The sequence below is a fragment of the Berghia stephanieae genome, chromosome 12, assembly GCF_034508935.2.
Source record: "Berghia stephanieae isolate SIO BIC M18660-M18661 chromosome 12, UCSD_Bste_1.3, whole genome shotgun sequence".
Classification (NCBI taxonomy): Eukaryota; Metazoa; Mollusca; class Gastropoda; order Nudibranchia; family Aeolidiidae; genus Berghia; species Berghia stephanieae.
Window position 1 is genome coordinate 20,789,154 of NC_088371.1, and position 12,466 is coordinate 20,801,619.

At 42.3% G+C, this 12,466-nt stretch overlaps 1 protein-coding gene across 3 annotated transcripts in view; it reads right to left on the bottom strand.

Moving 5' to 3' along the window:
- LOC144958193 (protein O-mannosyl-transferase TMTC4-like) overlaps nt 1-6,994 on the bottom strand; it is a 32,906-nt gene extending 25,912 nt beyond the window's left edge. The window contains exons 1-6 of one of the 3 annotated variants that reach the window (XM_078889994.1): nt 6,907-6,994; nt 6,304-6,414; nt 5,898-6,023; nt 3,951-4,172; nt 2,331-2,466; nt 815-973 (exon numbers count right to left, since the gene is read on the bottom strand). In XM_078889994.1, the coding sequence (XP_078746120.1) occupies nt 815-973; nt 2,331-2,466; nt 3,951-4,172; nt 5,898-5,929 (549 nt within the window). In that variant the 5' untranslated portion in view covers nt 5,930-6,023; nt 6,304-6,414; nt 6,907-6,994. Of the gene's footprint in view, nt 1-814; nt 974-2,330; nt 2,467-3,950; nt 4,173-5,897; nt 6,024-6,303; nt 6,415-6,763; nt 6,887-6,906 lie in introns of those variants that run through there. The other 2 variants (XM_078889993.1, XM_078889995.1) reach the window with 2 other exon arrangements.
- Nucleotides 6,995-12,466: the final 5,472 nt, after the last annotated feature.

Below are 12,466 nucleotides of genomic sequence, written 5' to 3' on the forward strand. Positions count from 1 at the left end.
TTTTAGGGAGGAGGGACAAATTAAAAGTTGGACAACATATATATGTTTTAATATTTTGTAAAGAAAAAAAAAGGAAATAAAATAAAAATAATAATAATAATAATAATAATATAAATAATAATAATAATAATAATAATCATAATAATCTTGAGCTTTTAAATAGCGCAATATCCACTAAACATGCTAAGAGTGCTTTACAAGAGGTCCCTGGCCAACAGCAACTCATAACATATAGGACGGGACATGATTCCTGTTAGGCGATACTACATTTTTTTCAGACACAGCCAACACTGTTAATGGTCAGGTACTCATTTTACACCGGAGTACTGTGAGATAAAGTGAGTAAAGAGTCTTTTCCAAGGACTCAACTATTCGCTAAGTGAGGCTCAAACCTAGTACTTTCCGATACGAAAGCGAGTGCCATACCACAAGAGCACATAGCTGCACATAATAAAAACAATAACAATAATATTTCATCGCATCTCAAAAAGGATTTATGTTTAACAGACGTGTTGTAATTTACACATCAAAATTGATAAATTAAAATCTACAAATAACAAAATGAAAAAAAAAAAAAAAAAAAAGAAATAAACAAAAAAACAAAAACAAAAACAAAAACAAAAGAAATTGAAACACAAAATAGAGAGGTCAGGTAAAGGCTCTATTCAATTCTAGATTATTTTTTTTAAATTCGAATTTGCTTCTTTCACGTCACTGAACATAACACACACACACACACACACACACACACACACACACACACACACACACACACACACACACAAAATACTATCTTCCCTACAGCCTCACTTACACTTTCAGTGTGTACTGGATGGACCGCAAACAGGAGAGCACACATAAAGCTGAGAGAGTCTACCGGTTGCCCACCACTCGTCTCTGTCTTCATCCCGTGCTTTCCTAGAGGTGATCTTCCACCCTGACTAGTGTGGCCATTCTTTGACGACTTGTCAACCTGGAAAACAAAACGTTTCAACGTTTAAGTTAACTCACTCAACCCTAACACCCACTATATCCGTAGTATACCCAGGGTTACTTTTATGTATTACATTTATTGCCTATTTAATACATTTTGCTGAGACAAATTATAGGCATAGTATCAAAGCTAATGTTCTTAATTTTTACATATTAATGGCAATTGAATAAAACTATCTATGTACATGCTCATTTTTAATTTTTTTAAATTCTAGTTTTGAAAAACAGCAAACATCTCTAGGATTGGGTGAGTTAAAACCCTTTTCAACACATGATAGGATACTTAACTCTTTAACAGTGACACAGAATAGCTTTCAAATTATAATTTCTCCAATTGTTTATCTGGATAATAGTGATACAGAATAGCTTTCAAATTATAATTTCTCCCATTGTTTATCTGGATAATAGTGAGACAGAATAGCCTTCAAATTATAATTTCTCCAATTGTTTATCTGGATAATAGTGAGACAGAATAGCTTTCAAATTATAATTTCTCCCATTGTTTATCTGGATAATAGTGAGACAGAATAGCTTTCAAATTATAATTTCTCCCATTGTTTATCTGGATAATAGTGACACAGAATAGCTTTCAAATTATAATTTCTCCAATTGTTTATCTGGTCCTTAATTGTAAATATATTTATTATTATAAAGCGGTAAAAAGTAATTCTTCAGAGCCATTATGTCCATACACCCAAAGTTTATCCTGGTTTCTGTTGCAAATGAATAGACAATGGAAATTGCTTGCTACCCTTTGGATATGACACTTGCCTATTGCAAAGTATTTTCCCCTAGATCTAACAGACCAACCTACCCAATCACTGGAGAGAAAGATAAAGTGAGTAAATGTGACTCATATTATATAAGGGAACAACACAAAACAAACAACAGTTCGGCCCTTCGCCTTCATCAGGAGACAAACAACAAAGAAGAAAAAGAAAGAAGAAAAAAAAAGAGGAAGAAGAAGAAAAAGAAGAAGAAGAAGAAGAAGAAGAAGAAGAAGAAGAAGAAGAAGAAGAAGAAGAAGAAGAAGAAGAAGAAGAAGAAGAAGAAGAAGAAGAAGAAGAAGAAGAATAAGAAGACGACGAAGAATGATAATAACAATAAAAACAACTTCCAACATTTTTATAATATCAATGGGAAAAAAAAACATAAACAACATAGACAATTTCAACTATGGTGACGAGTGTTCACTGCTCAATACAATGCCCAGATCATAACAAAACTACGATGTTGAATCATAACAATGGCCCTATGCTTGTTATTGTACCTCACTAAAATTGTAGTACATACACATGCACACATACACAATAGAAATAAAAATTCGACACACTCACTGAATATCCACTGTTTGGTCCATGGAGTATCAAGCAGAAAAAGTCTAGTAAAATGATGGAGACCAGACCGTGTAGAATGATGTTGACAATGTGGAACCCCTCTGGATGAAGTCCGCCTGCCAACCAATAATTCCATCTGGGATGAATAAAATTTTTTTTTTAAATCTTGAGCTTTTATATAGCACAATATCCACTAAATAAGCTCAAAGCGCTTTACATGAGTCCCTGAACAACAGCAACACTTAACATGTAGGACGTGGCATGACGCCTGTTAGAGGATATTACAATTTTTTTCGGACAGAGACAACGCTGTTAACAGCCAGGTACTTGTTTTACACCCGAGTACGGTGAGAGAATGTGAGTAAAGAGTCTTTTCCAAGGACTCAACGATGCGCCGAGTAAAGCTCAAACCCAGGACCGTTTGATCCGAAAGCGAGTGTCATAATACAAGACCACATAGCCGTACAATGATGACAATAAACGAGACAATTCATAACTTCACAATGTAGCGTGGTATAGTTGCTCGGACTCGGGGTTCTAACAGATAGTTAATAACACTTCTGTAAAATGGATTAAAAAGCAAAATATAGATACCAGTAGCCTGTACCAGAAACATTTTATCCACTGAAATACTTTTTTTTTTTTAATTGATCTTTTATATAGCAGAATATCCACTAAATGTGCTCAAAGCACTTTACAAGGGGTCCCTGGCCAACAGCAATATTTAACATCCAGGACGGGACATGACGCCTGTTAGGCAATTTTACAATTTTTTTTTCGGACAGAGACAGAATATGAGTAAAGAGTCTTCTCCAAGGACTCAACTATGTGCTGAGCGAGGCTCGAACCCAGGACCTTCCGATCCGAAAGCGAGTGTCATACCACTAGACCACATAGCTGCATACGCTTGTACACTCATTTGGATGTTAATGTTCTCTCCATCTAGAAGAGTTTGAAGTTCTTCTTGACGATACTCAATGTCATAGAGACTAAATAAACAAACTATATTAGAGCACATCTGTATCACTCTGAAACTATACACTGCATCTATACCAAATAAAATTAAGTAAAACACAAACTTTGCAGTTGGGGATTTTATAAAGAACTGAACAAGTGTGTATGAAAGGTGCCAGACAAAGCAAGAAAGAAAAATACAAGAAAAAAAAAAACATCCCCAAAAATCAGTCGACCTCGTCTGGGGATGGAACCTCAGACTGTCGGATTACCGGTCAGACGTGCTACCATTACACGTAATGGTAACACATCTGACCGGTAATCAGAAGATAATAATAATAATAATAATAATAATAATAATAATAATAATAATACAGCGCTCATTCTCGTGTAAAACACAAGCCCTGGGCACTTTTTTAATAACAAAAAACAAACAAAAAAAAAAAAAAAGAATTCATTGCCAAATCAAGGATTCATAGAGCCAATAAAAGCAAATACAGTAAAGATGTGTCTTGTGATTCTTTTTAAAGGCAGGTAAAGACTTACACTCCCTCAGACCATGTGGTAGTTCATTCCAAATCTTGGGGCCGAAACAAGCAAACGATCTATCACCAAATTGATCTGAGGCAAAAGCATAACTAACATCTAAGTAGGCAGCAAACTCACCTAAAAGTCAATATTGTCAAAGGACGATATGATTTGTGACTAGTATTTGTGAGCTTCTTGCCCCAAAAGTCATGGATGAGAAGGTCAGATAAAGGTCGACTAGGGTCAAGGTCCTTGTTGCCAACAACTGCTTCACTGTCATCAAATACAAACTCTCCATCCCAACTGCATGCAAAGCAGAACACAGATACAGCAAACAAAATAATCCTTGCTTGAATGGAACTGAAAAATAATCGTGTGAAAAATATTTCAGTTACAAACCCTTCCTTGGCTAGAATAAAAACAATAAAGTTAAAACAAAATGATAAACATGTGATCTTTAGCTAACAAGCAGAATTATAGTTGGTTCAGTCATCATATCAGTTGGCTCCTGAGTTTGACCTAACACTGTGATATTTTTATTCTCTGTTTTCATCTGGCACTAGGCCTACTCTATCATATTTTTTTTAATCGAGCATTATTATAGCACAGTACCCACTAAACATGCTCAAAGTGCTTTACAACAGCAACACATAACAAGTAGACGAGACGCGACAATATACAATTTTTTATCCAACAGAGACAACACTGTTACACCCGAGTATGTTGAGAGAATTTGAGGTAAGAGCCTTTTCCAAGGACTAAACTATGTACCACTTACAGCGAGATTCAAACCCCATACCTTCCAATCAGCATAGCTGCACATTAATTTACTTCTCAGTGAATTCATTTGCACAGCACTAGGTTCCTCATTACAAGTTGGCAGGTCAAAAATGAGGATGTGCAAAGGGCTGATCCCCATATTTGAGAAAAAAAAGTTCAACAACATCACCTGCCATTCCAATGATGGGAACTGACAGGAATTAACCACATGAGGAACTCAAGCCAGTAAACTTGTACGGCTATGTGGTCTAGTTGTATGACATATGTGACCCATCGTCTCAAAACGGTATTAAGTCAGGATGATTAAGATGCTGAAAATGGAATTTCTAGCCAGAAATATCAAGCTTAAGTTGAGTTTATATACATCATAGAGGAGAAGGAATATGATATTTTACTGTGCTAAATACCGAGGTTTCAAATTTTTGACCAGTTTAACTATAATTTGACTTTTTAGCATCTGGTCCATCCCGACATAATACCGTTTTGAGACGAGGGGTCACATATGACACTCGCTTTCGGATCGGAAGGTCCTGGGTTCGAGCCTCGCGCTCAGCGCATAGTTGAGTCCTTGGTAAAGGCTCTTTACTCACATTCTCTCACCGTACTTAGGTGTAAAATGAGTACCTGGCTGTTAACAGCGTTGTCTTTGTCCGAATAATTGTAATATCGCATAATAGGCGTCATGTCCCGTCCTACATGTTAAATGTTGCTGTTGACCAGGGACCCCTTGTAAAGCGCTTTGAGCACATTTAGTGGATATTGCACTATATAAAGCTCAATTATTCAATTATTTATTTAAACTTCCAGCAGCTAGAAATAAAAGGGAAGCAGCAGAGAACCGATTAGAATTAGGAACAACTAAGCAGGTCTTATAATCATAATCCTCAAGATGAGAAGAGAAATAAGTCCACTGTGTCAAAAGCTCAGCCTTGAAGAATTTCACTATGTAGGACCATTTAAGGGATGATTTCTCTACTTTCAGCTGTCCTTTTTTTCTTTATTGCATATATTACAGCATGGGGGTCCCGATAGCTCAGTTGGTAGAGCAATCGCTTCACATGCAAAGGGACCGAATCGATCCCGGGTACAGTCAAGATTTTTTTCTGACCCTCTCTGTCCACCCAGCAGTGAATGGGTAGCTGAGTCTGTTAGATTTGGCAGAAAGTACTTTGCAGATAGACTAGTGTCCTATCCAAAGGATAGCAAGCAATTGCTATTGTCTATTTCATGCTATAGAAACAGGGATACACTACGGCTTCATGGGCTGAATGGCTCTGAAGGATTACTTTATTCATTCGAGCATACCTCAACCTGGGAGCTGGAATTACACCATCCATTTTTGATAAGGTTGTGTAAGAATTGTGATGATGTTTAGCCTTGTATATTATTGCAGTTGATCTCAGAATTCTTTTCTAATCCATTCAGCTGTACCTGTGAAAATAATATATATTTAATTAAGCAAGAACAGTCTGAGGCAAACATAACTTTTGTCACAGTCAGCCTATGAAAAAAACAATGAAAACAAATAGGAAATATTTCTTTTTAACAATGGGCATTAATGCTCTAAAATAAAGACTGGGAATGATCACTGTTTACAATAATATTATAAAATACTAAATATTTATATTATCAAAAGTAAGATACATGACATGATGAAAGACCAAAACATGTTTACAGAATCGCATTTTGAGACGTTAATATCAAAGCGTACCTCTCCATGAAAGCAGCTAGTCGCACAGACGCATTGTCACACTGACAATAAATATTATAACGTTGCTACTCCTGTACTCCTCACCGGCAATTGTTGCAACCTATATGTTCTCTATCCCAACATTATGAATAGAATATAGAATAAATGAATTAAAGCATGATATCAAATGATTTTTTGTTGTTGTTGTTGTTAGAATAGAACCAATGTTGCAGACTTCACACATAAAATCGCAAAGCGTGTCCAATGACGCACGAGACCGTGCTGTGGTGGATGGATAGATAGAGATACAGTCAACATAAACACACACACATTTTATGGCAATATCATGTTACCAAAAAATGTTTACGATCAGATTGAAGTTGAAGTTCATATTTGGTAGACTGATTCCAGGCTATAGAAAAGTGAGGAAAAGTGAAGCGCTAGTTTGGAGTTTAAGTTTAACAATTTCACACAATCTCACTGTTGCATTATTTTTTCACAGTATGAAACCTATTTCAAATCCTCAAGCGCAGTAGGTATACACTTTACTGGGATACAAATAAATATCTTAGAAATAAGGGCTCGCTTATACGTCCAGCATTTAACTTATTAACGAGCACCAACGGCATAATACTCTGTCAAGATGTTAGCCATCAAATAAAACAAGTTGGGCCGGTTTTTCTTCACTTCTTCAACAAAACGTAAACAAAAGGGAGGTAACCGTTGTTTGTTGTTTCTTTTATTATTTTACCTTTTCGGAAAATTAAACTATCGAATTTGTCCATGTTGGCTTTTTGTGTTATCTTTTTAAAATTATTATTTATATTTTTTTTAATTGCATGCTTCCGCATTGTATCGTCAGCAACCACCACCTGAATCACCCGTGTTGTCCAAGTGAAGAAAATGTCAGATAATAAACGTGCCCACAAGATCTGAAAAAGTGTGTCTCAACGTGGCCTTCGTAAAGTTAACATAACGATGGCTACGGTCTGAATCAGTGCCAGACAAAGCACGAAAGAAAAATAAAGAAAAACGATCTTATATTTTCCTTTCTTTATTTTTCTGGCACTGATTCGGACACACTTTTTCAGTTCTTTATCTTACACCAGTACCCGCTTCCTTATTTGTCATTTGAAAACAATATATTCCAAGGAAACTGGTGTGACGTCGAACACAGTGCATGGCATTAATCCTTAAGCCAGGGAAATCCGGCGAAGGAGGTCGACAGTTACAGGCCCATATCACTTCTGAGCTGTATGTGCAAACTTTTGGAGCGTGTATCCTACTTCTGAACCGATGGGGGCCGGTCCTAGACGCTGCCCTGCCACCCAAGCAGGCGGGCTTCAAGGAAGGGAGTTGCACCAAGGAGTAGGTCATTGCCTGTACAGAGCATTTTGAAACAGGGTTTGAAAGGATATAGCAAAGTGGTGCTGTATATAACAATTCCTCCCTGAGGCTGGGATACGCCGACGACTGGGCGCTTGTTACTTAAAGTAAAGTATGGACCCATCTCGAGAGCGTACTCAGTGAGGACATCACCAGACTCAAATTATATTTGACAAGTGGTACCTGAAGATGAACATTTCCAAAACCGTGGCCACTGGATTTCACCTTTGCAGCGGGTGGCACACCAGTAAACTGAACGTCCTTGTCAGGGACCAGCTACTCCCGAACGAGCCGAATCCGATTTACCTGGGTTACGCCTTACCTATTTGATGCATCTCCAAGGAGTTGCCCGGAAGATAAAGAAACTCTGCAGTCTTCTCGGGAAGCTGGCGGGATCAACTTGAGGTGCTAGTCAAGCACTCCTGAGGACATCCACCCTGGCACTATGCTATTCCATCGCGGAGTATTGCGTTCCAGTGTGAGGTAGAAGCAAGATCGTTGAGAAGATGGATGTAAAACTTCGCAAGTCCATGCATACAGTGTCTGGAACCCTGGCAACAACGTTTAGAGAATGGGACCCAATAATGGCAGCAATACAGCCCCCCGACTACAAGCAACTGGCTTAACGAGATCAAAAAGAGAGGGAATGGGGATATCCCATCATAATCCCCCTCGTGGATCTTTACCTTGCAGTTGGTGAGGGGGCTTGAGGCACACGGGAGGGCAAAGGTGTAAATCCCGGTCGACCGTCACGAGACCATCCCGGGTATCGAGCCAACGAGCCACATGAGCTGCTCGCCCCGGTGTGTGACTAAATTTGATCCAAACCCGGTGCCCGAATAGCAGCCCTATCCCGGGCGCCACACTATTGTCCTTATGTCGAGTCCAAATCAGTCCCGTCAATGGCGAAGCGGTCTGCCGCCTAGCCAAATAATACCGCGTTCGTGTCGCCCGGGTCGTCGGCACGTCCGAGAAAAAAGCAAACGTCCCATGCATCAATCGATTCGCGGCCTGCCGATTGGAAAATGCGACGGCGGGGATGGCGAACTGACGCGAATATTGTCCCTGAACGTCGAGAGCCAGAGTATGGCAAAAAATGAGCTTTTATCAAAGCTACTGGCCGTTCATTGCGTTGATATCCTCCTTTTACAGGAGACCCACCTTTATTCAGGCGCGCAATCTTCCCGATTCCAGATCCCAGGCTATACGGTGGTCCAACGCGAGGACACTTCGAGGCTCAAAGGAGGGGTTAGCGTTTACGCTAAAGAGCCATCGAAGGTAAGGGTCATTGAGAGCGTAACGGACAGCAATGGGGTGAACCGAATTTCCGTGGAAGTAGGTGGACTGTGTTTGCATAATATTTACAAACCACCTAGAGCGACTTGGACTACACCACCGGTACCGGTGGTCAGCCATCCTTCCATCTGTCTGGGAGACTTTAATAGCCACCATCACGAATGGGGCTACCGAGACTGCAACGAGGCAGGAAGACAACTCCGCTCATGGATGGACTGTAATGATCTACACCTAGTGTACGATCCTACAGCCAAGGGTACCTTCCGGGGTACCCGCCATAAGAAGGAGTATACTCCAGACCTCACCCTCGTAACGAAAGGCGCGAACGGTGAACCGCTGCAGGTGAAGCGGACAGTCCTCGGGGACTTTCCGCATAGCCAGCACAGGCCGGTTCTTGTCACAGCTGGGGTGACAATACCGAGGGTGCAGTCTCTCCCACTTTGCAGATGGAATTTCAGGAAGGCTGACTGGGAGGAATTCAGTTCCTATATCGAGCAGGTCTGCCCTGCCATTCCTCCCAAGTCCAAGAATATAACCAGATTTAGTAGGCTACTGGTTAAGAGCGCTCAACGCTCTATTCCACGGGGCAAACGGAAATTCTACACCCCTTGCTGGACAGCAGAGTCGGAAGAGCTGTACCGAGAGTACCAGCAGACCCAGTCCCAGGACACAGCCGATAGACTACTTCAGTCTCTGGCAGAGGGAAGGAAGCAACGGTGGCAGGAGACCGTGGAAAGTCTCGACTTTACACACTCCAGCCGCCACGCTTGGCGTTTGATAAAGAAATTGGACCCAGATCGGAATTTCGCGAAGGCTGCACCGGAATGCGAGGCAGACACAATTGCCAAGAATATTAAGAACCGTAGCAAGCGGATCCCTAATCAGGCTTTTGAGCGCGGTGTCCGCAAGGCGTACCGTACGATTCTGGACTCGCTACCTGCGGAGGAGTCGGACTGGACGGCCCCGTTCAGTCCCCGAGAAGTGGGTGCAGCCATTAGCGAAGTGAAGAACGGCAAAGCAGCTGGGATAGATGGTGTATATCCCGATATGGTGACGCATCTGGGCCCCAGGGCACGGGCCTGGCTAGCAGAGGCAATGTCTGACATCCTTGCAAACGGAAAGCTTCCACAAGTGTGGAAGCATGCGAAGATAGTTGCCATCCTGAAGCCAGGGAAGCCGGCGAAGGAGGCAGACAGTTACAGACCCATATCGCTGCTGAGCTGTCTTTACAAATTGTTGGAGCGTGTTCTATTAAACCGATGGGGGCCGGTCCTAGACGCTGCCCTGCCACCTGAGCAGGCAGGCTTCAGGGAAGGGAGGTGCACCACGGAGCAGGTCATTGCCCTTACAGAGCATATTGAGCACGGGTTCGAGAGAAAACAGCAAACAGGTGCTGTGTTTATAGACCTATCAGCGGCGTACGATACGGTCTGGTGCGATGGGTTAATGCTCAAACTTGCAAAAATCATAAGGTGCAAAAAGACCTTGAAGTTGTTCTCTTCGATCTTAGGGGAAAGGCAATTCCACGTCGCGCTGGGAGACGTCACGAGCAAAGTTAGGAAATTGAAGAATGGGGTCCCTCAGGGGTCGGTACTTGCGCCAATGTTGTTTAACGTTTACATTAGCGATATGCCGAACACTTCCTCCCTGAGGCTGGGATACGCAGACGACTGGGCACTCGTTACTCAGAGTAAAGTGTGGACCCGTCTCGAGAGCGTACTCAGCGAGGACGTCACCAGACTCAAATCCTACTTTGACAAGTGGTACCTGAAGATGAACACTTCAAAAACCGTGGCCACTGCATTTCACTTATGCAGTGGCTGGCACACCCGTAAACTGAATGTCCTAGTCGGGGACCAGCCACTCCCATATGAGCCGCGTCCAAAATATTTAGGGGTGACGCTGGATCGCAGCCTTACCTATCGGGTTCATCTCGAAGGGGTTGCCCGGAAGATAGAGAAGCGGAATAGTCTTCTGAGGAAGCTGGCGGGATCGACTTGGGGCGCTAGCCAAGCGCTCCTGAGAACATCCGCCCTGGCACTATGCTATTCCACCGCGGAGTATTGCGCTCCAGTGTGGGGTAGAAGCAGAAACGTTGAGAAGGTGGATGTAAAACTTCGCAAGTCGATGCACATAGTGTCGGGAACGCTAGCAACAACCCCTAGAGAATGGGGCCCGGTAATGGCAGCGATCCAGCCCCCCGATGTCCGGAGGGAGACCATTACGGGAAACTGGCTGAGTAAGATCAAAGAGAGAGGGAATGGGGATACCCCTCTCATGCGCATAATGAACGGTGCCCCCGTTTCGAGCCGAAATAAGTCCCGGCAACCCTTGTACGCAGAATCCCTGACTACGGACAGAGCTGCACATACGAGATGGAAGTCGGTTTGGACGAATTCAATCCCTCGTGGGGGCGGGGACCTACACTCCTCTAAGCTTGGTGAGAAGTTGCCAGGCTTTGATACCAGTAAGAGGAGACACTGGGTAGCTGCGAATCGGCTTCGGTCGAGGAGCTGCCTAACGGCCGGTGCGTTACATCAGTGGGGTCTAACTTCCTGTCCTTTATGTCCACGCTGTGGGCAAGAACCCGAAACGGCAGAGCATCTAGTCGAAAGGTGTGTTGTGACGATGCTACCGGGCGGGTTCGCGACGGTGCACGAATGCGGACCGGACTTTGCTGATTGGGTCGATCGTCATAACATAATAGTGTGAACCATAAGAAGCTGCTGCCCATCATAATGGATGATGCCCCCGTTTCAAGCCGAAATAAATCCCGACAACCTTTGTACGTAGCTTCTCTGACTTCGGACAGCGCTGCATATACGAGATGAAAGTCGGATTGGACGAATTCAATCCCTCGAGTGGGCGGGGAGGTCGACTCCTCGAAAATGGGGGAGAAGTTGCCAGGTTTTTCCACCAGCAAGAGGAGGCATTGGGTGACAGCCAATCGGCTTCGGTTGAGAACCTGCCTCATGGCACGCTCATTTCATCAGGGGCTTGCCACCTGTCCAACATGCATTAGTTGTGGCCAAGAGCCCGAACCGCAGAGCATATTATAGTTGAACGTTGCGTTGTGACGAAGCTTTCGGGCGATAAGTATGCCTCCTCGATAGATCGTCATAACATAGTCGTATGAGAACCATTAGAAACTGCTTTCCAAGCTGTTTGACTTCCAGTTATATAGAAAATGTGACCCGTCGTCTCAAAACGGTATTATGTCGAGATGGCCCAGATGCTAAAAAGTCAAATCATGGTTAAACTGGTCAAAATTATGAAACGTTGGTATTTAGCACAGTAAAATATGATATTCCTTCTCCTCTATTAAGCATGTAAACTCAACTTCAGTATGATATTTCTGGCTACAAATTCCATTTTCAGCATCTTAATTAATCAACCCGACTTAATACCGTTTTGAGACGAAGGGTCACAACTGAAAAGCTTGTGTTTGAGGTTTGTTATTATTGTCTTTAATATCTTAAAATGGCCTCAACAATCACTATCC